Consider the following 27,363-nt stretch of genomic DNA (forward strand, 5'->3'; position numbering starts at 1 on the left):
GGGTGCTGGACCATGAAACCATCTGTTTCTAGCATCTGTGCCATATGTGTCATTTGTTCACCATACATCTTTAGGTCTTCCATCAGGGATGCTGCAGATTCGAATGTCAGTTGAAGGTATCATTCCATTCTTCTACATAGCACAGAGACATCCTGTGCAAGTTAGATGGCCAACTCATTGGTGAGGGGTGCTGGATTATGAAACCATCTGTTCAGAGTTAACACCCAATGGCACCTGACTAGCTGGTAAGTCCAGCTCCATTTCCACTTCTGAGATGGAGATTGGGGGTGATCTCTAATCTGGAGATGTTGCAGGCAGGCTTGTTTTGCAATGCTGGAGTCAGGTCCAGAGTTTGAACCAGAGACTTACGATAAGAAGTGGCTTTTTGTTTATTCTTCCCTTCTGTCTTCACCTTCTTAGCAGGTGGTTCATACAAAGCATGGTGTTTGGTGGTGAATGCAAGCATATCCTTTGAGATCTATGATCATGTGGTAGAATCATGTGTCAACTCCAATGAAGCAGTGATAGGTGGCTTTTCAACAGTCTTTGTAGATGGGGGATCAGAAACTCTAAGTGTTTTCTCCCAGAGCGCTGCCTTAAGTTTCAAAGCCCTATCACTATGGGCATTGGGGTAAAGCTCTGGCAAGCCTTTCAGGTGGACACATTATGTTCTTCCCCCAGACAAAACAGGCACACGTCAAGATCGTCTATTTCTGTCATTTTAGCATCACAGCAAGTGCACTTATTAAACAAAGCCTTCTGAGCCATTTCATAGCTCAGAAAGATCCAAAGAACAAAAAATACAACACAATTCCTCACCAGTGCTGACGTTAGGAGACTCTTAACTGACTCCTTCAGTGGCAAAACAGGAACTGAGGGGCACGGCTGTGTGGGAGCATGTGGTCACTGGACAGGAACAAGCTTCTGCTCTGGTACACAGCGCCCCCTGGAGGCTCTGAGCTGTTCAAACCTACCATCAGGCAGGGCTCCTCATGCACAGTCCCCATGTGGGACTGCACAGAAGATTAACGATGATGCTTTGATCACCTATAGATAAACTGTCATCAAACTTCTGATAAGTGCTTGACAAAAATACTGAGATGATCGTAAGTGACTCTTTCTTCTCTATATGCCACCTAGGACTGACTGGCATACATTAGGAACCGCCTTCCTTTATGTGCCCCCTCACATCTCTGTTCAGCTTATAGCAGCTTCTTAACCACTCCCCAACATACCAAACACAACAAAGGGGGCAAGAAAAGCAGCATCCTTGATATCAGGCACAGAACACTCTTTCCTCAGAGGCTCTAAAGTTTATAACTATACATTTTGTTTAAACTGCTGCCGCCACATACACACAAAAAAAAGGCAAATAAACATTTGTTCCTGCTTACAAAACAGAGAAGTCACAATACTGCTGCAAAGCCGACTAAAACTCTGCTTCCAACCATTATCAAGTGTCTTCATGTTGAAGAACAGCAATTCCAGTCATCTGCTGGCATACATTTGACACCAGCCTGCCACACATTCAAATGCATTACTACAGATAGTGCTAGTTGCCTATAGAAATTTTACTAAGCACACACTTTGGTATTTGAGAATCCTGAAACTTTTTCATGTTGATGGTATTTAACAGGAACTGTCAAGCAGAGTACTCATTCATAACTTTGTAAATTATGGATTTACTCATCCATAACTTTGTAAATGGTCAGCCATTTCTTTTCCAAAGATGTGACTGAATTTATGCTATTATAAAGGGAAAAATATAAAATGTTTCTATCGAGCCGTTTCCCTATTTATTTGTTTTGCAGCACAAAAATGACAAGTAAATGCTTTTCAAAAAATACCTCTCATTAGGAATATTTTTTGTATGATGTTTAGTGACATCGGGCCATGCTGATGGAACTAGAATCCCTATTTGGGAGGACCAGAGTTTAGGGGGTTTGGAGGAACTGCAGCCCAGTACAGTAGTCCTGAAAAGCAGGTGACCTACCAGCCACTATGCAAGCGCCTGCCAGGAGCTCAACAGATCTCCTGTTTGCATGATCTCCCTAGGACTTCGAAAAACAAACAGGGATTATAAAACAAATGGTAGGGTACAACACATGGCTTGAGGTCAACATTTTACTTCATGGATTACAAGTTTTTAAAAGATATGGGGATGGATCATACCAGCTTTTCTGATGGTGTAAGAGGGAGAAGTGGAACGTTTTCACCACAGAAAAGACTATGCCAGGGAACATGGGACCTGTGAGGTGAGGCTGCCAGAAAGGGGGAGTGAGGGCTGAGTGAAATCAGCCCTCTTTCTTCTGGTGCAAGAAGAAGAGCTAGGCAGGATCCATCCCAAGAACAGTTACTGACATTAACTTCACACTTTCCTTACAAAAATCATAAACTGGAATTTTTATTTGCAGCGATGCAGAAATTCAACAGGATAGGTCCTGTTTAATAATGCAACGGCATTTTATTTTACGGTACTTCAGATGACTAAGATGTAACTGTGCATTTAAATTATACTAAATGTTTAAATGTGTGGTTAATAGTTTAACTTTTTACATGGACGATGTGTTCAAAAAAAAAAATCCAGATTAACAGTTCTGAAGATACCACTTCAAATGCCAAAAAGGTTTTTATTTAGTAGACCAAAATGATGTTTTAATAATGCAAGAGACTTATTTAGTTTCATCTGAATTATCAGTCCTGAACTTTAAGCACAAGTCTGGAGCTCTACAAGTATATGATAGAGCTATTAAAAAATACCTTTAGGTGTTCCATCACTTCCAGCAGGGGAGCACACTGATTGTGGAGATCTCAAGGGAAATGATGTAGCGTTCCTTATTGAAGAATCTCCATCCTAGAATAATATAAGTCAACTGTTAGAAATGAGCATTTCCATAATTACTTTGTATTTTTTATGTGAACAGGTGCATCAAAAGCCAATGTCTCTGCAGCTCCTGTATTGCTCAGTCAAATAATATATAAAACAGAGACTTGGTAAAACACCCGAGTTTAAAATTTTAATAATGTGTAGAGAACCTTTATGTCTCTAAAATAAACAGACAATATGAGTACTCAGCACAGAAACATTTAACTACATGTCAAAAAGAAATGAAGCTGAAGGACTAACTTTTGTTGTGTTATTTAAAAAATGAAATGCTAGCATTAAAATAGTAGTATATTACATACGTCACTGCTTATTCTGTGCACCATCTGTAGGTAGTCTTCACTGGAGCCATGTCTTGAATTATCAGTATGATGATTGGCTGAACTTCCAGACAACTGACTTGTAACCTTATTTTCATGTATATTCCTCATCCCACCTGAGACAATGGGACTGGATACCGAAGCTGAAATAAGATAAGTGTTTTTTTAATCTCACTTTTAATGTCTTTTACCTTGAATAAGCATACAGAAGAAGAAGAAGAAGATATTGGATTTATATCCCGCCCTCCACTCCGAAGAGTCTCAGAGCAGCTCACAATCTCCTTTACCTTCCTCCCCCACAACAGTCACCCTGTGAGGTGGGTGGGGCTGGAGAGGGCTCTCACAGCAGCTGCCCTTTCAAGGACAACCTCTGCCAGAGCTATGGCTGACCCAAGGCCATGCTAGCAGGTGCAAGTGGAGGAGTGGGGAATCAAACCCGGTTCTCCCAGATAAGAGTCCGCACACTTAACCACTACACCAAACTGGCTCTCCATATATTTCAACAATGAATTTTAATGTCTTTCTTTAAGCATTTACAACTTCTTTCAAAAGTGGAATTGCATCAGTACTACAATCCTCAAGTACTCCTACAATTGAAGACTAATTACTAAACAAGTATTGTTCCCAAATTTGAACCTTTGTGCCTGGGGCGCCTCACACCCTCACACCGTTAATCTTAGAATCATAGGGTTGGGAGGGGGCATACAGGCCATCTAAGTCCAACCCCCTGCTCAATGCAGGTTTAGCCAAAAGCATCCATGGCAACTGTCCCACCATGTCCCACTGAAAGATATGAATACTACAAATTTATTTGTGCTGGTGTCTGCACAGACAACACATCCAACATGTGCACATTGAAGTGGTCTTTAAGAAAAGTCAAACATATGGGGGGGAGGGTATTTAATCCCAATAGTCTTTAAGTGTCGCTGTGAGTTGATGATGTACAAAATTGCTACACTCCATGGATTAACAATAATGTTTCAAATTGATTATTGACAATGGTTCAAAAAAAGGAAATCTAGGATGGAAATGTTGATTACTACAACCCTCAAATATTTTTATTAGAAACAGACTTCAATCAGCATGTTCCTTACAGTGCAAACCTATGCAAATTACTCCAGTCTAAGCCAACTGAAATTAACTGGAGTAACAGTTGTCTGTGAGAAAGGCAGGCTTACAGATGTTTAAAATAAATAGGAGTGCAAAGCTACTGTCACAAAATGAATGTAATTTGACATGCTGCTTTGCATAGCTCATGGGTTGTTCAGGTGTTTTACCCACAATGACTCAAACTAGTTAATTAGTGTGAGATTCCCTATGTTAAACTCTCAAGCCTTGATATCAGACTACGCTAAAGAGTTATCTATGTCTTGAAGCTTTTCACTTACGAATATAGGAATCAGGTTCTTGAATTGCAACATGAACACTGCACCACATTTATTCAAGTATACATTTTAGGAAACAATGACTGAAAGCTGATACATAATAAAAAAATGGGGAGGGGAAGAAATCCCACCGTTCATACATCATGTTATACATGGGCTTTCCCCACATTTACATATTGGTAAAGCATCATGTGAAACAGCTTCAAGGGTTCTCATACGCTTTAAGAAAGTATTCATATGAGTAATTGTTGCTTATAAAAACAGAGAGAGAGCACACAGATGTAGTCCCACAAGCACTCTAAAGTTTGGGTTTGTTTTTATTGCTGTGAATTTTGGATTGCACTTAAACACAATCCAGAAGCAAGAGTTGAACCAATCCACAGCACAAATAAGGGGGAAATATCTGAAAAGTACCACTGGGAAGACTGATTTTATTTTTAGAAGATGTCCTTATACATTCTGAATTTTATAGCAGTTTTTTAAAAAACTTTCAAAAGGAGTTAATTATCCCGTCAATTTATGCAATACGCTAAGCACACACAATGCAGAATCTGCTATAAAACCACCACCGTGTCCACACTGGGTCATATCTGGCCACCAGGTCTGAACTCTAGGCTCATGTGCGCCTCACCTTTCATACTGCAATGGAAGTACCAAAAACAACAAGTACTAACTAAATAGAAGAAAGCCTTGCATTTTAACACACTACTGAATCAACTAAAGACCTCAATAAAGCTTTAAACCTTTTTCCTCCATGATGAATACAATGCTCAGCATCTGAGCAGATAGTAAAAGCAGTTTGCGGATTACAATTAAAAGTTTGTAAATACAAAGTGTTTGTATAGACTGAGGTGGGGAAAGTTGCTGTCTTTGGAAAAGCTGCAGAACAAAACTAATCTGTACTTTGTTGCAGCATTTGTTTTACCTGATGCTATAAATTGAAATATTGTTAAAATAAGCACCTTAAACAATTTATGTAATAAAAGCTCTCTTTTCTTTACCTTGGTCCTATATTAAGAAATGGAGAGAGACAGACGAACTGAGATGGTGTGATAAATTTCAACCCCTATTCAGATGTCACAAAACTGTTTTAAACCAGTCTGATGCACAAACTTTACTTAGTTTAATAGCTGTGTGGAACAGGCCACAGTTTGACTGTCAATACCAGTTCTCTACTGGTTGCCTCCTTTCCCAGTGCCAAGAAGAAATCGTGACTGCAATCCTAAGCTCCCTTGAATTTCCCAGTCACAATGAAAAATCAGTTGCACTTGAACAGTTAACAAGTTAGGGAACAAACTGCTTAGAATCTAATAACAAATCATGGTTTGTTGGGTGGCCTACATTTGGGTATCATAATAAAATGGATTATTCAAACCATAGTTCATTGTGATATCTGAAAGCAGCCACAATTTATAGTTTTAAATATTCATTATAAAGAAAGAAACAAGTTCATTAAACAGATATGTTAGAGAAATGATTACACAATATGAATATACTTGTTTAATAATAAGATTTGTATTGTGCGCACATAGTGCATTGCAGAACAAAAACAAAAACCAGCAATCATTTGCTTTATCTCAAGAGTGAGCATGTCTTTCATTTTATAGTCCCCATGAAAAACAGCCATAATAATCAGTCTAGGCAGTTTCTCAACTAGCTTAGCGTAATGTTTGTATATTTGCTTGATTTTTTCCCTCCTTACCCAAATATGTTCTGCTATGAGAAGCAGCTACAGTTGTATTACAGAGTATCAGAAACTGATACAGACTAACTTAATGTATACAACTGAAGACCCAAAAGTGATGGTATTTACCTTGCTGCATTTGTGGGTGCGGCGTGTAACTTGGAGGGTGTGAATATGGCAAGTATCCTGCAGGGCTTTGAGGAGCATATGGACTAGGCACTGGGCTGTTTTGTGGTGCCATAAACCTGTTACCAGAACTTGATTGCGGTGGCACGAAGCGACTGAAAATAAAACCCAAAGAGATATGTATATGAAAACAAATATAAACATTGTTTCCCTATAGTAACACAAATCAATTTCAAAACCAGAAATGGTTGTATACAGTAAACACAAGACACTATCACAAACCAGTGACTATGATTTCGATTATGGCGATGAGTTGTTTGTGATTTATTCAGCTCTACAAGTCTAGACATGGCCTGTCAACCTCTGTTAAACAATACTTATATCTGCAACATCCGTTGGTATTTAAATATGGCTTTGCAGTACTAAGTGTTTCCAAATTTCCCTTACTTGTGGAAATTCTCATCAAACCAATACAAAATACGAAGCCTCCAATATTTGTTTATGAATATTTGTTAATAAATATGAAACATAAAGTCTCAGAAATGAATGCAGTAAGTAGCTAGGTCATCCTGTTTTGTGAAAGCAATGAGATATAGTCCTAAATTTTAAGTCAGCTGTTTCTATGCACCTCAAGCTGTGACTTACTCAGCTGAAAATTATGTTTAGAATATATTGGATACCACATAGCCTTTTTAAGTAAATGATTGTCGAACGGTTGGCACTGTTCTTAAGCATATGCTTTGGGATTTCTGGTTATTCTATCTTTTGAAGAGGAAGTAATTAGTCATATCAATTAGTCAACTAGTATATTCACTGATCTCTGCAAATATTCTTGTACTTTTAAACAATTTGCCTGTCTCTTCAAGGGTAACTGATGATTAACAAAAATGGACCCTCAATGCCCTTACTGTTGTTAAAAGACTGGTAGTACAACAATGGAGAGATACATGCCTACCAGTAGACTGAGGACTTACAACCTTATCATTATCAACATTTCAGTGTATGGCATATACACAACATACTTTAGACTATTTGGAAACCTTTAATAGATGCTTATTATTTGTCAATTTTTTATTATTTGTCATATTTTTTATTTTTTTCTGTTTGGGGTTGCAATTAAAAAAATAAAAAAGTTATCACCACAAATCGTAATTATTTTTAGTAATGTTTATATCCTGTCCTCCTTCTAAGGAGATCTTGGTAGCACATATATAGTATTATTCCTATGTGAATGCTGATAGCCTCTAATGTCTTCCTAAGTACAAAGGGTCCATTATGTTCCCAAGTAATCTTTGTTCCTAGTCCATACTTCTTTTTCCTTTCCCAAACTAAAATAGTGGCAAAGACCAAGGCCTCATATTTCTCTGACGTTCTCTGCCTCTTTGTCAGGCCTTGAAAGATGTATCAGTAAAAGCCAATGTGCAAGGAGTCCTGCAGAAACACTGTCCTCCATGATACGCAAATGCACAGTATGGACACAGGGAGGGAGAGGAAGTTAAGGCAGATGCCTGCCACTAGGTAAGCCTGTGGTACAAAATGGGACAATGGGGAAGGTTCAGGGGCCTCTGAGGGGTTGAGAGATTCAGACCTCACTGTGTGCCTGATGCAGCTGTCAGAATTACAACGGACCATAAAAACTATAATTGTGTACCAAAAATAACAGCTTCTGTCACTCTTTTCTGTAAAACTACATCAATCTACATTATATCCTAATTAAGCCTTGAGAGGTGCCTATAGTTGCAAGTGACTAGTCTAAGGCCTTTCAGTGAAAGTCATTCCCTATTGAGAACAGGCATGTAATTGCTGGTGGAAAGTGCTCTCAAGTTGCAGCCAACTTATGGCAACCCCATAGGGTTTTCAAGGCAAGAGATGTCCACTGCCTGCCTCTGTGCAGTGACCTTGGACTTACTTGGTGATCTCCCATCTAAGTACTAACCAATGCCAACCCCGCTTAGCTTCTGAGGTCTGATGAGATCAGGCTAGCCTAGGCCATTCAGGTCAGTTATTATATAGAAGCTTCTCATGTTTGAAGTCCTTTATATACACCATTCTTGGTAATGCTTACAACATCTCTATGCATATTACTCCATAACCCCTACCAGTATATACCCCCATACTTCAGGATAAAAGGGAAGTAGAGTTGAGAGATTTTATTTTAATCCAGAATTGCTTAGAATTTATACTGCTTGCTAATATTTATAGTGTATAAAACCCTTATAAACATAAGGGTTCCAGCACACGTGTTAGCCAGAAATTCTGTGTCTTATCACTTATATACTGAGAGAGAAAAAGGTGGTGAAGAACTACAAGACCAATAAAACTAATAGCACATTTGCTGTTATCCTCCATAAATGTTATTTGGAGCCACTTTTGTGGCTGCTTATTAGACCATGAACTGTACTGAACTTTGTACATGTCTGTCTTAGTAAATGCTAAGAACCAATGACACTAAGCATTCTCAAATCACCTCTCAAGTTGAAGCTGAAAGCAGTAAAAATGGGAATAAACTGAGCACCTAGACATACATATAAAACATACAAGAACCAAGCTCCAAACAAGATTAAAACCCCATGTGACAAGTTACCTGGAAGGGCTATGAGAGATAGTGGTTTGCTGATAATTGGAAGATGCAGGACTACCGTGCATGGAATTCTGAGAAAGTTTGTACTGTGGCATCATCATTCCTGAAAAAGAAAGAGCCAGAAAACTATTTAAGCTATATGCATATATTTTCTCATTGTTTTAATTTTTTGTTCTGTCAGTGTCCCAAATTGTTGTTTTTATGGTGCTATGTTTACAAACATAGCCATTATCCAAAAAATACTTGGATGAAAGAAATACGACATCAGCACATATCTGCAAGAAATCAATAGCTCCCTGACTGTCCTAAATAAAAGATTTGGCTTGGAATAAACCCCAGACAGCTCTTGTTTACAACTACTTAACATTTACTGCCAACATTATGTTAGGCACTACAGAAAAACACCCAAGTTGGATCCCACAATCCTTCATCAGAAGACACTGACACTTGGGGACCTTTTCCTTGTTCCCCTTCTCCTACTTTCTAAACTTGGGAAACTTTATTTCCCAGGGTCACAGAACTTCCACAGACTAACAACCACAAAGATCAAGGTGGGGCATCCTCTTTGTACCTCTTCATCAGTACAGCTATGCTTACGCAAAAGAAAGAAGAGACCAATTCTGTTCCTTTCCTTTCCCCCTTTACACTGCAGCCTCCCAACCTGTGCAGCCGTTAGTCCACAAAGTCCCATGTTCCTTGAAACTACATAATCCAACTCCATGAAAGGAACTTCTACTAGCAACTGATGTACTTGCTCATTTGATAAGAAGTTATTTCTATAGTTTGATCTGAATTTCATGCCCTACTACAGAAGGTCTAGAATGTCCATTGTCTCTGTCATGTGATAAAGCGAAGCAAATATAATTTGAATTTATATCTGGTTTGTCCCACTTACACTGTTACAAACAGTAGAATGCAATCTAGTTCTTACACACAAATTATAGTAAAATGAATAAAAAGAATTCTCACCACTTTGTACCCCATATCTATTTTGCATGCTTTTCTCCCTGAAAACATTAGGATTCCTTGCCAAGACAGCCTGCAGCAAGACTGGTATATCTCCTTCCGGATCATCACTGCCAAGGTTATCTTTCAGTTCTCTGATATCAAAAAGACAAGCATATAAGGGTATAGTTAACAGGATTTTAAAATATAGGTTCTTACTGAAACAGAAAAATCTGTAATAAATGACCATCAGCATATGGTAGGAAAAAAGTACCCCCCCAACACACACACACAAGCTTCTATAACACAGAGTTTGAAATCTTTCCTCTATAAAGTGATTTCCAAACTCTTTACACTAAGAGGTCTTGTTGATATTAATACTCATTTGTTCAAACATAACCAAGTAGCATTTTTACCCCAACCCTGCATTATTCCAAGAATCTATTGTGCTTATTAAGAACACACTACTGATAATGTGACCACCTTGAGAAATGGGAAAGTTTATGCAAGTGTTTGAATTGTGAAATGTCATCACCATGAAGAAATGTAGAAATTGTATAATGAACATATAAAACAGTTTTATACTGAATCAGATCACTGGTCCCCCAAGGGCAGTACTGTCTGCTCAGACTGGAAGCAGCTTTCCAGGATCTTAAATTGAGGTCTTTCACATCACCTCTTGCCTGGTCCTTTTAACTGGAGATGCTAAGGGTTGAACCTGGGACCTTTTGCATGCCAAGCACATGTTCTACCACTGAGCTACAGCCCACTCCCAGTTTATTTACTTATATGCAGCCTCATTAGAAATCTGCTTGATGTGGCACAAAGACTAAAGACAATACAAAAATAATAAACACAACAGCTTAAGAATTATTAAACAAGCTGTAAAAATGGTTTTATATTAATTTCCACCAATACAGTTCTAATAACCATTGTGTGCCTGTAACCTGGACATAAACAGTGACATGTCAAAATGTCACAACACATCAGATCATGCCTTGATCTCCATTCCTATTAGTTTGGTTGGTTTGCCTTAATTTCTCAGCTGTTATTCACAAGCCCTTTTTGCTGGATCAGCAGTCAAACTCAAGTGTTGACAGAGAACCTATCACATAAAAGCTGCAATCTGGGAGATCATAGTAAGCATTTCAAATGTTACAGTAATCCATTGCTGATTCTTGGTGCATCTTTGCTAAGTGATGTTGTGTAACCCACTCCTGGTGATCAACTATATCCTACCCTTCAAATAATGCACAGGATTCATTCAAATTCTACCTATTTGCTTGCTTCCTCTAGCCTACACTTGTCTAATTCATCCTGCAATTAGCATCCAAGTCTAATATTGCTCTTCTGGTACTCATCTCTGAAAACTGTGCCTGGATGAGAAGAGGCCCTTTTCACGCTCCAATGTCCTGGACCATACCTGCATTCCAACTAAGTCAAATAATTACCATCAGAATTCTTCTTATCTGGTTGCAGATCTGATTAGGTATCTGATCAAGGCTCTATGGACTAAACCCTAACAGGACTTTTGATCAGGACACTATAATCAGATTTAGCTCCCAACCCTAGGAATACACTATCAGGCCCAGCTGGCAATGTGTATAAATCTCAACTCAGGTTTTTAAAAGTATATTTAGAAGATAATCCTGTACATTAAGACACCTTTTATATATCACGAGATCAAGATACCAAAGCTGGAAAGCACAGTAGATTGTTATGCCAGATCTGTGAATTCCACTGGCTTAGTGCACTATATTTTTCCTCACCTTCCTTTCCTTTTCACTAAGTAAATAAAACATACAACACACTTGTTCTTGCTGGGCTGTTCCCCCCACCTTGAACAAGTGATATCTTCCTTCCCAATACCTTCATTTTAGAACTTTTTAAACCTTGACAGTCTAATCAAAATTATTGTCATCCCCCAACCTGAATCTTCGTAATTTGCAAATTTTGATAAAGTTTTGTAACAGATAGTAGGACCTGTCCCTTGACGGATTAGGTGAGCCTTGTCAGTCCAGGGACAGAGCCTACCGTCTATTACAATTTAAAATTTAAAATGTTCAGGTCCTGTCAAAACTTTTGTTTGCTTCTTTAGTAACAGGTTTTGAACACAAACCCCAAAATAAAAGTTCCTGCTGGTCTCAAGTCAAAAATATTCAGCATTAGCTAACAATTACCAACTGCTGGAAGATATAGACCCTATACATTCATCCCTACAACATAACAGGATTTTACACACCCAACCAACTATTTTGGCACTCATATGCCAAGTATCAAAAAGTACATACATGTGATCTGTTGACACCTGGTTGAGGCTGTGTACAAGTTGTGAAACCAGATTTTCATCCCTACAGGCCAAAAGACAGTTCACCTCTTCTGCGATTCGTCCATTAAAAAGCAGACTTTTTGTTGTTGTAGCAGGTAAAGGTGATGGAAGAGGCAGCTGGTTCAAAACTGTTTTAAAAAGGGTTTTAAAGATCTAGTTATTCCACAATTAAATTCTCTCACTGCACCCCCTACCCGCACTTCTATTCTTCTTGTGATGTTGCATGAGTTTCAACTGAGTGATCATCATACAAGAAAATGGATGTCGGGCAACCCTCTTAATTAGTGTCCCAATGCACAGACCTGCTTTAGAGAATGCTTTACACTCTTCTCAACCCTCAGTGTTTACTTGCCCTGAATATAGTGAAATGTTTGTTTTTGGAAACAGGGATACAAAAGTGACAGTGCTCCATCAAACAAAATGCTCTCTGATCTGAAATATCCCACGAGGAGTCCAGGTATAGTGATATGAAAATCTTGTAGGCAGGCCTATGAAGTGTATGCACACACTCAGAATGGAGCCTCCACAATTTTTCCTCAAAGACATAGGATCAACTGAAAATATGACTCTGTTTTGCATCCCCAAATCTGTACTTTGATTTTTAAACTGCAGCAGAATCTAAGCCATATTGTGCCACTCATTAAAGTGCTCGATATAGCTATCATACTTTATAAACAATTTAGGCATAAAGTTTTCTTTTGTCAGCAACTGTTCCATTAGATCAAAGAACAGAACACAAATCCTTCTAATTAATGTCTTCTAACATAGAGAAATATGCATACAATGCCAAAGGGCATATAAAAATAATGGGAGGGTTTAAGTTTTAAATTTTTATTTCAACAGGTTAATCCCAGGTTACATTTAACAAATATGCCAGAGTATTCAGAAAGTCAACTGACATAACTTCTACAACACAACTGAAATACATTAAAGTCTATGCATAGATAGAAACTACTAAGTATTATTATGACGTAAGAGTTCATAGCAAAGTTTAGCTACATAGAGAGAAAACCACGGTGTTATTTCCATTGTTTTAAAGTTGTATATATAAAATTTTAGTTTGGCTTTTGCTTTGATCAACATATAAATTAGAGTGCAACAAAAAACAGAGCTGGAAGTTCTGCTCGAAAGTTAGAAGTATTGGTAAGGTTTTCCATCCCCTTTAAGATGGGAGGGTTTTTAATGCCTTGAGTGAAACTATGTATTCAAAATATAATACAATACTATCAAACTGAGAGAAAGCAAGAAGGATACTTACGGTCTGTGAGACTAGCAATCCCTGCAAGAGTAGTTATGGGAACATGAGGCATATCCCCATTCATCCTGAAGTGCTGGGATGGTAGTGCCTACACACAGATTTTAGTTCAGGTGCCAGCTATCATTACTTCCCATCTCCCAAACACTGCAACGATACAAAAAGAGAGTCAGTTGGCACAGGACCACACAAGATTTGTATGTATGTAAAAACTAAGCAGCCCAGTTCAAAAGAAAAACAAAAAACAAAACAAAACACAGACTGAGAAAACTTAACACTACAGTAAAACTAAGTACAGGCATAATTATTTCATCAACTAAAAGAAAGACGGCAGAATCTTATATGGGTAATGTGCACAATGGTGTATTTCCATGCCAGGCATGCTCAAAGGAGCTCACATAATGTAAGGATAAATATATAACTTACAATTAAATAAAACAATTTTAGCTTTAAAAAAAAACTAAGGATGAATTTACTACTGAAACACAGTTTTGGGGGGGAAAGTCCTTTGCATAAACATTCATGTGACAGTTAAGGTTCCTGCAGCAGAGGAATATTAAAGGAGAGCCAATATCAACATTATTATCAAGTATTTATGAGAGGAGAAGGCCCTTTAGGTACTTTGAACCGAAGCTGTTAGGAGTTTTTGTGTTTTTTTTAATTAAAAATCAGGAATTTTAGAAGGGCCTGAAAATAGACGGTGGTAGCCAATATAATTCATTAGACATATGCAAGGCGGCAAGCAGCACTTCGTCTGCTGAATTTTGACCTAGCTGTAGATTTCAAAAAGTCTTCAAAGGTTGAACCACATAAAGTTCACTAATATAACCCAATTTAAATGTTAACAAGATACACGAAACAATAGCCAAGTTGCTGCCATCAAAGTCTCAGTTTTGATAGACTCTCTTCCCCTTCCACATAGATGCCAATACCAGCCCTTCTCTGCCATTCACATGAGGCCTGAAAATCTCTTTTGAGCCATCTTCAAAACAAAGGTTGAAGGTCAAAACATGGATCAGGCAGACATCCAACTTAAAGTTAGACTCACTGGAAAATGAAGGCTCAAAAAGAAATCAACCTCTCCCTCCTGTCAAGCCACCAGACCATTAACCAGAACCTTACAATAATTAATAAATGCTTATATAAGAAGGATATTGCTCCATGAACAATCCTGCCAACAAAGACACCAACCTTCATATCAGTATCTTCATCTAAAAAGTTTCCCATCCAAACTGATCCTGAACCAATCTGATCCAGAATCACTTCCCACAGCCCCCTACACCTTAGGCCACTTGAGACAAAAGTAGAAAACACCATTCACATATTCAGTCCAAGACACAAGTGTTCAAACCATGTATGGTAACCAGGTAACTTGCATTTTGTGGAGATTTATGTGATAGGGATTACATTTCCTTCTAGCTAAGTAGCATGCCAGGCCACCAGTAAAGCCATCCAGTGTCATATAAAAATTATAAATGTTGTAGATTGATAAATTATTTCCATGTATCTAAAAAATGGAACAATATTCAATTAATTTCCATGCCACTAGTAAGCCCAGCACAGGGATCTCTAGGTTAATTCATTAATATGTAAAACCAGATGTTACTTAATAAATTATGCATACATTAGCTGTGAATTATCACTATAATGAGGGAAGTAAAAGTATCTTTCACACATTAGGTTTTGTAAAAATACACCTTAAAATGGGAAGTGTAAGACCAAAGTGTGTTTGCAATCTTGCACATCACACACACACATTTGTCAGGGATTGGGATCAGAAATGCACACACATACTTGATCACAAACTTGAGTGTATATCTACATAATGTTACAGGCAGCCTTCTAGCCTCAAGGGATGTCTTCTCAATTGTCACTAATAGGTTTTAGTATCCTTCAACTACGGTCTTCTAACCAGACAGAATGCACTGAATAACAGTCAACAATAACAACGAAAATATTTGCTTTTTATGTGCTATATGATTTCAGCCTAGCACTTTGTTCTCCGCACAAGTACAGAATGTCTTATAAAATGTCCAAAGGAAACATTTAGATAAATTTTTCTTCTTATAAATGCTACAGGTTATAAGCATCTATCACTATTTGTAACTAATAACCAAAATACTACATTTAGCATAAGACTGATTTTTAAGATCAAAGTTAAGCATGGAGGAGCTTAAAAAAATTCCACAGAAAAAATAAAGATTCTAATGTGATAGTGTGTACATGCAGCCCAGGAAAAACCTAGATTGATAACCAGCTGCTTGGCAAGGAGATGTGAGCAAATTGCAGGCAACAGTTGCTTAAGTTTACATTACCTTCCCATAAAAAATCCAACACCTCTTGCTTTATAGACAATTATAGAATAGAATCTAGAAAAATTTCCATCAGGCTTCATATAATCCTGACGAATCTATTTCTTTGCATATATTAGTAATTAAATGCAAACAACATAGTCCATTCAGTGTCAGTTGCTTTCTAGAAGCACAACACAATCTAACAAAAAAGCTAAGATAGCTATAAAGTATAAAGGACAACTATCTCTTTTTTTACTAAGGAAAGCCTAAGGAAGCCGCAGCCTTCAGTATGCAATGCTGTCAATGACAGGATGTTTTGAAAGTTAGTGTAGGGGTGTTCAGCAGAAGAAAAAAAATCAGTATTTTTTAGATCTAGATATCCTGAAGGTGAAAAATTTGGTATTCCCAGTTTCCAAATACCAGTATGGTATGGTATTCAGATCTAGGTTTTTCTAGGGTTCCAATATTTTTCACCTCCATTATTCCTTATGGGGAATCTTTCCAGAGGTTGGAGGGGCTGTTTTGTTAAACTGCCAGGGAATTGCTTATGACTGCTCTTTAAACAACATAAGAATTTCAAGGTGTGCAGTCATGTTGGTCAGTAGCACAAGAACAAAGAATAAACTTTTATTCAAAGTGTGAGCTTTCATATGCATACACACTTCCTCAGATGAAGTGCAATGAAACTTATCAGTCCATACTTATAAGGCAGAAGTTGAACAGCAAGTAACATGCACACGAAAGCTCACACTTTGAATAAAAGTTTGTCTTAAAGGTACAATGGATTCCCACTTTGTTCTATAAAAATCTCAAATGAATTCAACCAAAGGGTCCAATTCTATGGGCCCCTGAACAAGGTGACCTCAGTCATCCTCCACTGTTTTCTATGGGGGGGGGACAAAAAAATCTCAGAATCTCCCCCATAGTAATGCTATTGAAGCTATTCTATTCTAAGCCCAAACAATGCAAAACCCAAGAAACTTGAACTATGTAAAATGTATGAATCCCAAACTATGTAAAGCATGAGAATCTCAAAGTAAAACACAAGAATAACCCCAGCAAAGAACTAAAAAAAAACTCTTTAAAGTAGCTTAAAACGCTTGAAAGCAGCCTGGCAAGCTGATAACAAGCCCTGGGAGATACAGAAATACCAGGGGGGGCGATCCAAAAAGGGAACAGTCCTGGGAGCCTGCAAACGTCAGCTCCTGATATTCCTAGTGAATCCCAAGTATTTCCGGGTTTTTCAGGATCCATTTTCTCTATATCTTGAAAAATCTTTAATATATTTGGGGAAGTCAAATATACCTGAAAAGTACCTTAGAACATAAGAACATAAGAGAAGCCATGTTGGATCAGGCCAATGGCCCATCCAGTCCAACACTCTGTGTCACACAGTGGCAAAAAATAAAAAATAAAAATAAATATATACACACACACACACTGCGGCTAATAGCCACTGATAGACCTCTGCTCCATATTTTTATCTAAACCCCTCTTGAAGGTGGCCATGCTTGTGGCTGCCACCACCTCCTGTAACAGTGAATTCCACATGTTAATCACCCTTTGGGTGAAGAAGTACTTCCTTTTATTCATTTTAACCTGTCTGCTCAGCAATTTCATCGAATGCCCATGAGTTCTTGTATTGTGAGAAAGGGAGGAAAGTACCTCTTTCTCTACTTTCTCCATCCCATGCATTATCTTGTAAACCTCTATCATGTCACCCCGCAGTCGACGTTTCTCCAAGCTAAAGAGTCCCAAGCGTTTCAACCTTTCTTCATAGGGAAAGTGTTCCAGCCCTTTAATCATTCTAGTTGCCCTTTTCTGGACTTTCTTCAATGCTATAATATCCTTTTTGAGGCGCGGCAACCAGAACTGCACACAGTACTCCAAATGAGACCGCACCATCGATTTATACAGGGGCATTATGATACTGGCTGATTTGTTTTCAATTCCCTTCCTAATAATTCCCAGCATGGCGTTGGCTTTTTTTATTGCAAACACACACTGTCTTGACATTTTCAGTGAGTTATCTACCACGACCCCAAGATCTTTCTCTTGGTCAGTCTCTGCCAGTTCACACCCCATCAACTTGTATTTGTAGCTGGGATTCTTGGCCCTAATGTGCATTACTTTGCACTTGGCCACACTGAACGGCATCTGCCACATTGATGCCCACTCACCCAGCCTCAACAGGTCCCTTTGGAGTTCCTCACAATCCTCTCTGGTTCTCACTACCCTGAACAATTTAGTGTCATCCGCAAACTTGGCCACTTCACTGCTCACTCCCAACTCTAAATCATTTATGAACAAGTTAAAGAGCATGGGACCCAGTACCGAGCCCTGCGGCACTTATCGGTATTCAACTCAGTTATATCACATCTCTAGACTTGATGGCATGTAACACACACAAACACACACACAAGAAATTTCCAGTCCTGGTAATATGCCAAGACAAAATAGCTTGGAGCAGAAAGGGGGTATCATGTCTTCTACATTCATTCACAGTATAGTGAATGAAGTGTGTGAAACACTAGAGAGTTAGAGCTCTTAAAAGAGTATTATTCCATTATAAAAGTAAAGATACACTATCAAATTATATTCCATACAAGTATTTCTCTGTGCCAGGATATAGAATTTTTATGCAAGGCAATGTGTACTGTTCACACAAGTTTTGTTAATAAACAAATTCTTAATTCATTACACTAATTACTACTACACTTTTAAGGGCACCGAAATTGCATCAAGCAATCCATTTTCAGAAGTACATGCAAGCTGCAAAAAACTAAGCGAAAAAAGGAGGCCCTGCAGCCAGAAGTACACCTTCTATAGAATAAAATAGAATGTGAAATTAAATAAGGTGCAATGTTTTAGAGGCACATACAATGTAATAATACTAATTTCCCTCATCATCCTGTATAGTTCCTAATTTAAACCTCAAGAATTACAAGATACTGGAGGGTGTGAGAATACTTTTAGATATGTAATAACACTAACAAGATTATTTGGTATAAATGAATATACTCACTGGGGAAACTTGATTTCCCCCCAAAAAGCAGGTAACAAGTTACTTTCTAATTCATGTACCAATTTTACAGGAAAATGTTTAATGACTACTTTCTATTCCATTATCATGCAAATACACAATAAAATAGTCTGTAAGCATGCAGAAGCTATTCCTGATTTTATACAAATGAATCTAAACTTGTCCACAAGAGGGCATATAGCATATTCTAATAACAAAGTTACTCTTCAGCAGTAATTCTTATATTACTTTTGTTTATGTTGGTTGGTGACTGCAACAGGTGATGAAAGAAAATACCATTGATTAACACTCAAACAAGGTAGTGATGAAAAGCAGCACTAAGTCAGACATAAATGATATAAGCATTCTTTAGTGGATACATCTATATCACTAAGAACAAACACAAAAAATTTTATATTTTATACACAAGAGTTTTTATATTAACGAAGAGTATTTATCCAACATGCTGTGCCATGCAACCCATTACAAACTGGGGTTGCAAATGCAAAACAAATGCTTTTGTTAACAAAATAACTTTCTAAAAACTGAAATACCCAGAACTCCTCTAGAAGCAGGCTCTAGGTGGCCAGTATTTCTCCATCTGAAGGAAAATCAGTATAGCTAGATTGGTCAGGGAAGTTAAATAATCAGATGGCAAAATTGCTCCTCTTTACTTCAAGCCTAGTTTGTTCTGCAGGACCCTCCTTACTGCACCCCTCATTGACATTCAGCCTAGGATTTTGGAGATACACAAGAGGCGGCTCTGTGAAAAAACAGTGAGGAAGATCATTTCTGAAAACTATCACCTGCATAATTCTAGGCTCATCCACATGCTACTGGTTGATTGTTATTTGTAATTTCCCACAGTAATATTTGACAGAATCACATACTTCATCTGAAGTCAAATGTGTTATCTGCATAGTTAACTCTTACATATTTCATATAGAAAAGATTGCCTTAGCTCAATTTATTTAATAGGGATTCACCTTTAAAAAATGGTAGTGTCTGTAATAAATACATTCAGAGATCGTCTTATAAAAATGTTTCCATTCTACTTCCTTGAATAATTTAACTGTCAGAAAAAATGTGCAAAGCTCTTCCCTCACTGTAAAAACTCCTTGTTCCAACACTCCTGTAGTGGAAATGACTATTATTAAAAACGTTTTGAGAATCAGTAACTTCAACTTTTTTATGGGCTTGATCAGGAGCTTGACCAAGAATCAGTTTCAAATCCCGTATTGAAAATATGGATGGGGGAATTAAATAAGGAAACCCCATGCACATTCGAATGCTAAAGCTGAATCCCTTCTTAAAGCTTTAAGACTGACCATAACTTTAGCTTGTCTTGTAGAGTATTCAGCCAAGACTCTGATCTAACACATCCTGGTGAGAACCAAGCAACTTTTTATGCACATGATACCCATGAGAAAAGTCACTAGCAGCTGGTTTCTCTATCTGAAGGTGGCAATAAAGTGGCTGAAGGAGAACAAACTTAAGTTGGATCCAGATAAACATAAATAATACTAGCTGGAAGAGCCGTTGCTTCCTAATGCTGATGTTATTCAGATTCTACTGAAAAATCTGTTAAGAGCCTTGAAAGTCTAGCTGGATCCTGGAAACAGCTGTTCAAGACTGAAAAATGCTTTTTCTCCCCAGCTGCTACACCTGATTAGAAAGCTGGCTGCCTATTTGCAAAACACCTGATCTGTAAATAAAAAGGGAGCCAAAACAAGACTTCTTGTTTTGGTTATATTCAAGTCTGAGAGGATAAAAGAATTCTGCTGAGTGAAGAAGTTGAGTGCAGTTTGTAGTTGAAAACTCTGCAGCCTAATGAGTTAAATGAAAGCATCTCCAGCAAGGTGCTTATGCAGATACTTGCCTGGACAGCTCACTTTGTTTTAGTGTATACACGGGAATGGAACTAAAAAGAATCAAAAAGGCCAGTATGATTCTTAGTGTTCAATTTAACAAACAATTCAAATTGTGACTCCTTTGTAAATATGTAGTAAATGTTGGTTTAGTTTTCTTACTATCAACAACTAATGATGAATTATATGTATATATGGGATAGCTGAAAAGGTAAATACAATTTTGGGCTGTATCAACAGAAGTATAGTGTCCAGATCACGCAAAGTGATGGTATCACTTTACTCTGCTCTTGTTAGAACTCGTCTAGAGCACTATTTTCAGCTCTGCAATTTAAGGATATAGACAAGTTGGAACATGTCCAGAGGACCGTAACAAAGATGGTGAGGGGTCTGGAGATAAAGTCCTAAGAAGAAAGGTTGAAGGAGCCCAGTATGTTCAGCCTGCAAAAGGAGACGAGAGGTGATACGATCACCATCTTCAAGTACATGAAGGGCTGTCATACAGAGGATGGTGTGGAGTTGTTTGCTGTTTCCCTAGAAGGATAGACCAATGGGTTGAAATTAAATCAAAAGAGCTTTCAACTAAATATTAGGAAGAGCTTTCTGATAGTTCTAGGGGTTCCTCAGTGGAACAGGCTTCCTCTGGTGGTGGTGGGCTCTCCTTCTTAGGTTTTTAAAAAGAGGCTAGATGACCACCTAACAGGAATGTGGATTCTGTGAATTTGGCAGATCATAAGAAGGAGAGCAAGAAGGATTGAATCAGTGTTTCATTCCCATGGCCACTTTGGGGTCAGGAAGCAATTTTCTCCAGGCCAGTTTGCCAGGGATCCTGAATGTTGTTGTTCTTGTTATTTTTCTGGCCATCTTCTGGGCATGAAGCAGAGGAAACTGGGTGTGTTGAGGAGAAGTACTTGTGAATTTCTTGCATTGTTCAGGGGTTGAACTAGATGACCCTTCCACCTCTATGATTCTATAAAATCTTCAAACAGTAATTATTTTATTACTTCATTAGATTCCCCCTGAAGAAGCTACATGCAAAACACATAGAGGTTTTGTAATTATTAAAGATTCTATTTCCCTCTGCACCAATCTGTATCTTCAAACAACTGATCTGGCCACACTAAGACTACTACATTACTGCAATGCAGGGGTGTCAAATGTCCAGCCTGTGGGCCAGAAGCTGCTCACCCAGTGCTTTTATCAGGTCATAAGGGCTCTTTTCTTCCCCTGTCCCATTTCTGTCCTCAGCCTTTGAAGCTCTGAGGCTCCCGAAATTCCCAGCTCCTTCTTCCTTGGCTTTGCAGGCTGAAGCAAGAAGCAATTCTGGGCTTGCAAAGCTACAAAGAAAATAAAAAAACGGACTTCCCATTAAGGTCTCTGTGCCCAGATAGACTGAATGGAAAATCCATGTTTCCCTTGCAGCTTTGTCTGTGCTGCAATGTATTTTAGTGGAGTGGAGCTCAGTTTCACTTTTCGGCGTTTGTGTGGCCAGTTAGAAGCTGTTCTTTGCTGGAGTTGTATGACCTTGCAGATAAAGGGTTGATGCTTTGAGCCAGCATGTCTCTGCTGAATGGACCTTAGACCTGGTGCCGAGTGAGTACTTTAACCAATTTAAAGAGGCCTGTCACTCCAAAGACCTAACAAAAATTAAAGCCTACATTGCTTGTTAAGACAGCCTATCTGGAGCTTATTACATCCAAAAAGAAAGTTTTCTTTCAGAATAAATGGGACCAACTTTACCACTCGATAAAATCTAATGATAATAAGATTTTCTGGAGAATCATTTTGGGTAATCTAAAAATCAATTCTGTTACTGACCCAAATATTCCTGCGCAAACATGGGTTGATTACTTCTCTAACATTTTTGCTGCTCCACGTGTATTCCCTCCTATCTTAGCAAACACCAGTTACTGATATGCCGGTCTGGCATCCAGTAACTCTAGAGGAAATCAGTGATTTATTGAAGGATTTAAAAGCGAGTAAAGCACCAGGCCCTGATGGCCTTCCCGCTGAGGTTTTCACAAAGTTTGCCGATTGGTGGCTCTTGCCCCTTGCAAAATTGTTCTCTTTCATTGATCTGCATGGCTCCATCCCAGACTCTTGGCTTGATTCTATAATTATTCCAATATACAAAAAGAGGGGTTGGGAATTACCAGAAAATTTCCGCCCCGTTAGTTTATTATCTATAGTGGGCAAATTGTATGCCAAACATTTAGAACTCCGATTAACTGACTGGATGCACCTAGGCAACATCATAGGTCCTGAACAGATTGGCTTCTCCAAAGGCAAATCTGCTATGGACCATTGCTGCACTCAGGCCCTCCTTACTGAAAAACATATGCATACCGGGACAAAAAAATTATATGTTGCCTTCATTGATTTGAAGGGCGCTTTTGATTCAATAGATAGAGCCCAACTATGGATTAAGCTAGGTTACCTGGGAATGAACCCTCGTCTCCTGTTTCTCTTGAGGAAACTTTATTCTAATACTTTTTGCCAAGTGAAATTTTCTTCTAGGGGTGACTTGACTAGCAAAATCCCAGTTGTAAAGGGGGTTAAACAAGGTTGCGTGCTGGCTCCGCATCTTTTTAATTTATTTTTGACTGACCTGGCACAATTTTTGAACCCTATTAATGGTCATCCGCCTAAACTAGCAAGCCGAACGGTCCCCTTATTACTCTATGCCGATGATACTACCATCCTCTCTTGCTCAAGTGTGGGCCTGCAAAGGTATTTGAATGTCTTCTATGACTACTGTAATTATAATTCACTCTCTATCAATTATGCCAAATCTAAAGTAGTTGTCTTTTCAAATTGCTGGCGCCCACAGAGATGGTTTATTGGCAACTCAACAACTGAGCAAACAAAAAATTTTAAATACTTGGGGATCACTTTTAATCACAAGTTAAGCTGGGTTTCACATCGTAACAACACCGTCAACTTGGCTAAATGTTTGGCTGCTCAAATTAAACAGTTTTTCTTTGCAAGGGGCAACCAATTAGTTCCAGCAGCAATTAAGGTGTTCAAAGCCAAAACGCTAGCCTAAATTCTCTATGGTATCCCTATATGGATCTCAGCATTTACCAGGAAAGTGGAGGGCATTCAAGCCTCATTCTTTAGACAAATTCTTGGTTTGCCAAAATGTGTGTCCTACTTTGCTCTCTGCTCTGAAGTGGGTCAGTCTTTGGTGGAGATAAAAGCCTGGACTGCAGTGTTTAAATTCTGGCTCAAAATTCACTTTAGAACAGATCCTAACAGCCTTCTTGATAGTATGAAAAGAGACCCATGTATTTCATCCTGGGCAGCAGTGCTTATGTCCAAACTTAACCAGTTGGGGATAGAGGTTGATGATTTTTTTACTTCTGATGAGTCATATATCTTCAGATGTATTAAACTGAGACTGTGGGAGTTGGAAGAAATGAAATTACGGCCAACAGACCCTTATATTTGCTCCCCAGCTTCCTTAGGTCTTTATGCTTTCTGTGGCAAAATGCCCCATTATCTATCAGATTTAACCATTCCAAGTCATCACAGGGCATTTATGTTGGCTAGACTAAACGCCTTTCCCTCCAAAGTTTTACAAGGGAGATATCATCAAGTCCCTTTAGGCAACAGACTCCTGTGGAGCGAATATTCCCAACTCAATTCAGCATATATTGCTTGATTGTTCCTTTTATCATAATCTCCGTAAAGATTTATTTTGTAAACTTTCTTTCTCCCCAGATTTGTCTATTCTGCCACCCTGTTATTATTTATTGAATGATACTAAGGGGGAGGTTAGCGAGGCTGTGGCAAAATTTTTGGCTGACATCCTTAAATTTAAATCTGACCATGTATGAATGCATCTGTAAGCTCGGTTTCATTTTGATTTTATCTCCAATGTTTAAATTTTTATACTCTGTGTATTTTTATTTGCAACTGTTATGCCATTAAAGGTTTGGTATAGTGGTGGTGGAGTACTCTAACCTGGGAACCCGCATCCAAAGGGGGATAGTGCATTGAAGGAAAGGAAAGGTCCCCTGTGCAAGCACCAGTCGTTTCTGACTCTGGGGTGACGTTGCTTTCACAATGTTTTCACAGCAGACTTTTTACGGGGTGGTTGCCATTGCCTTCCTTAGTCTTTTACACTTTCCCCGCAGCAAGCTGGGTACTCATTTTACCTACCTCAGAAGGATGGAAGGCTGAGTCAACCTTGGACCGGCTACCTAAATCCAGTTTCCGCCGGAATCGAACTCAGGTCATGAGCAGAGAGTTCAGACCACAGTACTGCGGTACTGCTGCTTTACCACTCTTATTGCACTGAAGAGCCATTGCCAATTTGAGTAGACCCGGGGCAGGGGGAGAACCTTGCAATGCCCAGCCATTTCATGTTTTCCTAAGTCCAGAGCATTTTATATTTTTGTATTATAAAGTAATCAGCATGTTTTCTCTAGAGCTCATTTTTATTTATATATTTTACAGAGTATATATATCCTAAGCTTTAATTTGTCACAAGAAAAATCACACTTATGAATCTGTATCTACAATACTGTTCCTTTACTTTTTTTCTTGCTGTTAAGTCTCAGCCAACTTATGTGACCTATAGCGTTTTTAAGGCAAGATGCATTCAGAGGTGGTTTTGCTATTGCCTGCTTCTGCACAACAACCCTGCTCAGCAGCCATTTATACTATTTTTAACCACAACAAAAAATATTCACAAATACACAGATCTGTGTGAGTTGGCAAGTTGCATCTTATCAGTGATTTCCAGCATGTTTCTACAAAAAAACACAAAACCCCTATACTATTTTATTTTCTACCTAAACATGTGCCATCTAACCATTTGAATGCAAACCCCAAAGAAAAAAGATCACCCACCAAGTTTCACACAAACCTCTATGGTGATTTACAATGCCTGGTATGACATATAAGCCAACACTTTCAGATAACACAAAATGAGATCTGGTTTACCACAAGTCACACCTAAATCCAACTCAGTGGCTGACTCTGGTTTTAAAAAGAAAATATATGCCCTCTTTCTTGCCCTCAAGCTGCAAATATATTAACTAGAAAGAAAGCCCTGTCAAATAATGTTACATTGAGTAAGTATGTTTAAAATTAAGGTGTAAACTTAATAAATTCATGAATTACAAGAGTTACAACATTCATAGCCACTAATGGGGCAGTTAAGCCTGTATCAGCCCAATGGGGAAAGGCTTTGGTAAAGAAACACCAAAATGATATTGAGAAGTTCAGACTTTATTCATCCTGCATGTACTCTTACGTATGGTTCTAAATTAACAGCATGTAAATATAGGACAGAGTTCAATGGTAAACCATGTGTTCTGAATGTGCAGTGTTTGAAATTCAGCCCCTAGCATATCTCAGCAAAAGGATTCCTAGTAGCAAGCTCCAAAATCTTTTCCCCCTGAAAACCAGAACTGCTTCCATACAGTTGATGGTCCATACTTCACTTCCACATAAACCAGATCATTACAGTTAAGAACTGTAATGATCAATGCATTATGTTGCTTCTAGTTCCAAGAAACTACCATATGTTCTGAATTGCAATTCTTGCTAAACTTCATTCAACATGACTGCCTTTCACAACATCCAGAAGGGATGATCATCAGTGAAAAGGATGCACTAACCTGTCACCTTCCCAGCACGTCTTTCACAGCAGCCAAATTATTTCAGCACCAAAACTGGGACAGAAAATGGACTGAAACAAGCCTAGAAAATTAGCATCATCCAGGAATGCAAAGAGAAGCCACCAAAACCAACTTTAAAAACCAAACTAAAGAATTGTGCCCATCAAATAGTTGGGAAAATCATTTAGATCCTGGGAAGTTTTCTTCAGGAGGTGACTCACAAATGCCTCTTTCTCTCAAGAGTGGCAGATATCACCCACCAGACTCAACAGTTTGCACCTTAACAAGCAGATATTATTAGCCAACATAGGCAAGCAAGCCTATGCTTGCCTATGTTGGTAGATCACATCTCTTTAAGAACCCTTGCAGACCAATCTATAAAAACACTTTATATATCTGTTCAGTACCCAAAAAGAAAAGTGATTTTACCCACGACACTTTTTCTGCCAAGAATAATATTAGAAGATCTTAGGGATCAACAAATGAAGTAAACCCCCTTACTACCTAGAAAAGTCTTAAAAACAAGATTAAACAATTTGGCTATTGGGCAGGATTAAAGATTAATTATCACAAAAAAGTTTTGACAAAGAAATTGACGGCGGAACAAATTCAAGCCTTCCAGCAAAAAACAGGATTTTTGTATGAAAAAAGAATCAAATATTTAGGTGTGGTTATCTCAAAGATGTAGCAATTTAAAAGCAGATAACTATGACAAACTACTTAAAGAAATTTAAAAAGATATGGAAAAATGGCATGATTTGAACTTATCTTTAATGGAAAGAATAGCTCTAATAAAGATTTAAATTTACCAAGGTTACTATTTTTGTTTCAAACTATCCCAGTATTTTTAAATAGTGGATTTTTTCAAGAACTAAACAAGATGGTTGTTAAATATGTGTGGCAAGGCAAAAAATCTAGACTCAAATTAAGGTATGGGTCTGCCAGACTGGCAAATATACTATAAAGCCTCTGCACTTTTGTGGATAAGAGATTGGATATTGTTAAAAGACAAGAGACAATTGTTGTTAGAAGGACATGAT

At 38.2% G+C, this 27,363-nt stretch overlaps 1 protein-coding gene across 4 annotated transcripts in view; it reads right to left on the bottom strand.

Moving 5' to 3' along the window:
* Window positions 1-27,363, bottom strand: part of NIPBL (NIPBL cohesin loading factor) — a 194,778-nt gene that overhangs the window by 85,616 nt on the left and 81,799 nt on the right. For all 4 annotated transcript variants that reach the window (XM_060236065.1, XM_060236063.1, XM_060236062.1 and 1 more), the window contains exons 2-8: window positions 13,513-13,656; window positions 12,217-12,382; window positions 9,950-10,080; window positions 8,984-9,083; window positions 6,403-6,554; window positions 3,187-3,347; window positions 2,761-2,854 (exon numbers count right to left, since the gene is read on the bottom strand). In XM_060236065.1, the coding sequence (XP_060092048.1) occupies window positions 2,761-2,854; window positions 3,187-3,347; window positions 6,403-6,554; window positions 8,984-9,083; window positions 9,950-10,080; window positions 12,217-12,382; window positions 13,513-13,576 (868 nt within the window). In that variant the 5' untranslated portion in view covers window positions 13,577-13,656. The remainder of the gene's footprint in view (window positions 1-2,760; window positions 2,855-3,186; window positions 3,348-6,402; window positions 6,555-8,983; window positions 9,084-9,949; window positions 10,081-12,216; window positions 12,383-13,512; window positions 13,657-27,363) is intronic.

This window comes from Heteronotia binoei, chromosome 4, assembly GCF_032191835.1.
Source record: "Heteronotia binoei isolate CCM8104 ecotype False Entrance Well chromosome 4, APGP_CSIRO_Hbin_v1, whole genome shotgun sequence".
Lineage (NCBI taxonomy): Eukaryota > Metazoa > Chordata > Lepidosauria > Squamata > Gekkonidae > Heteronotia > Heteronotia binoei.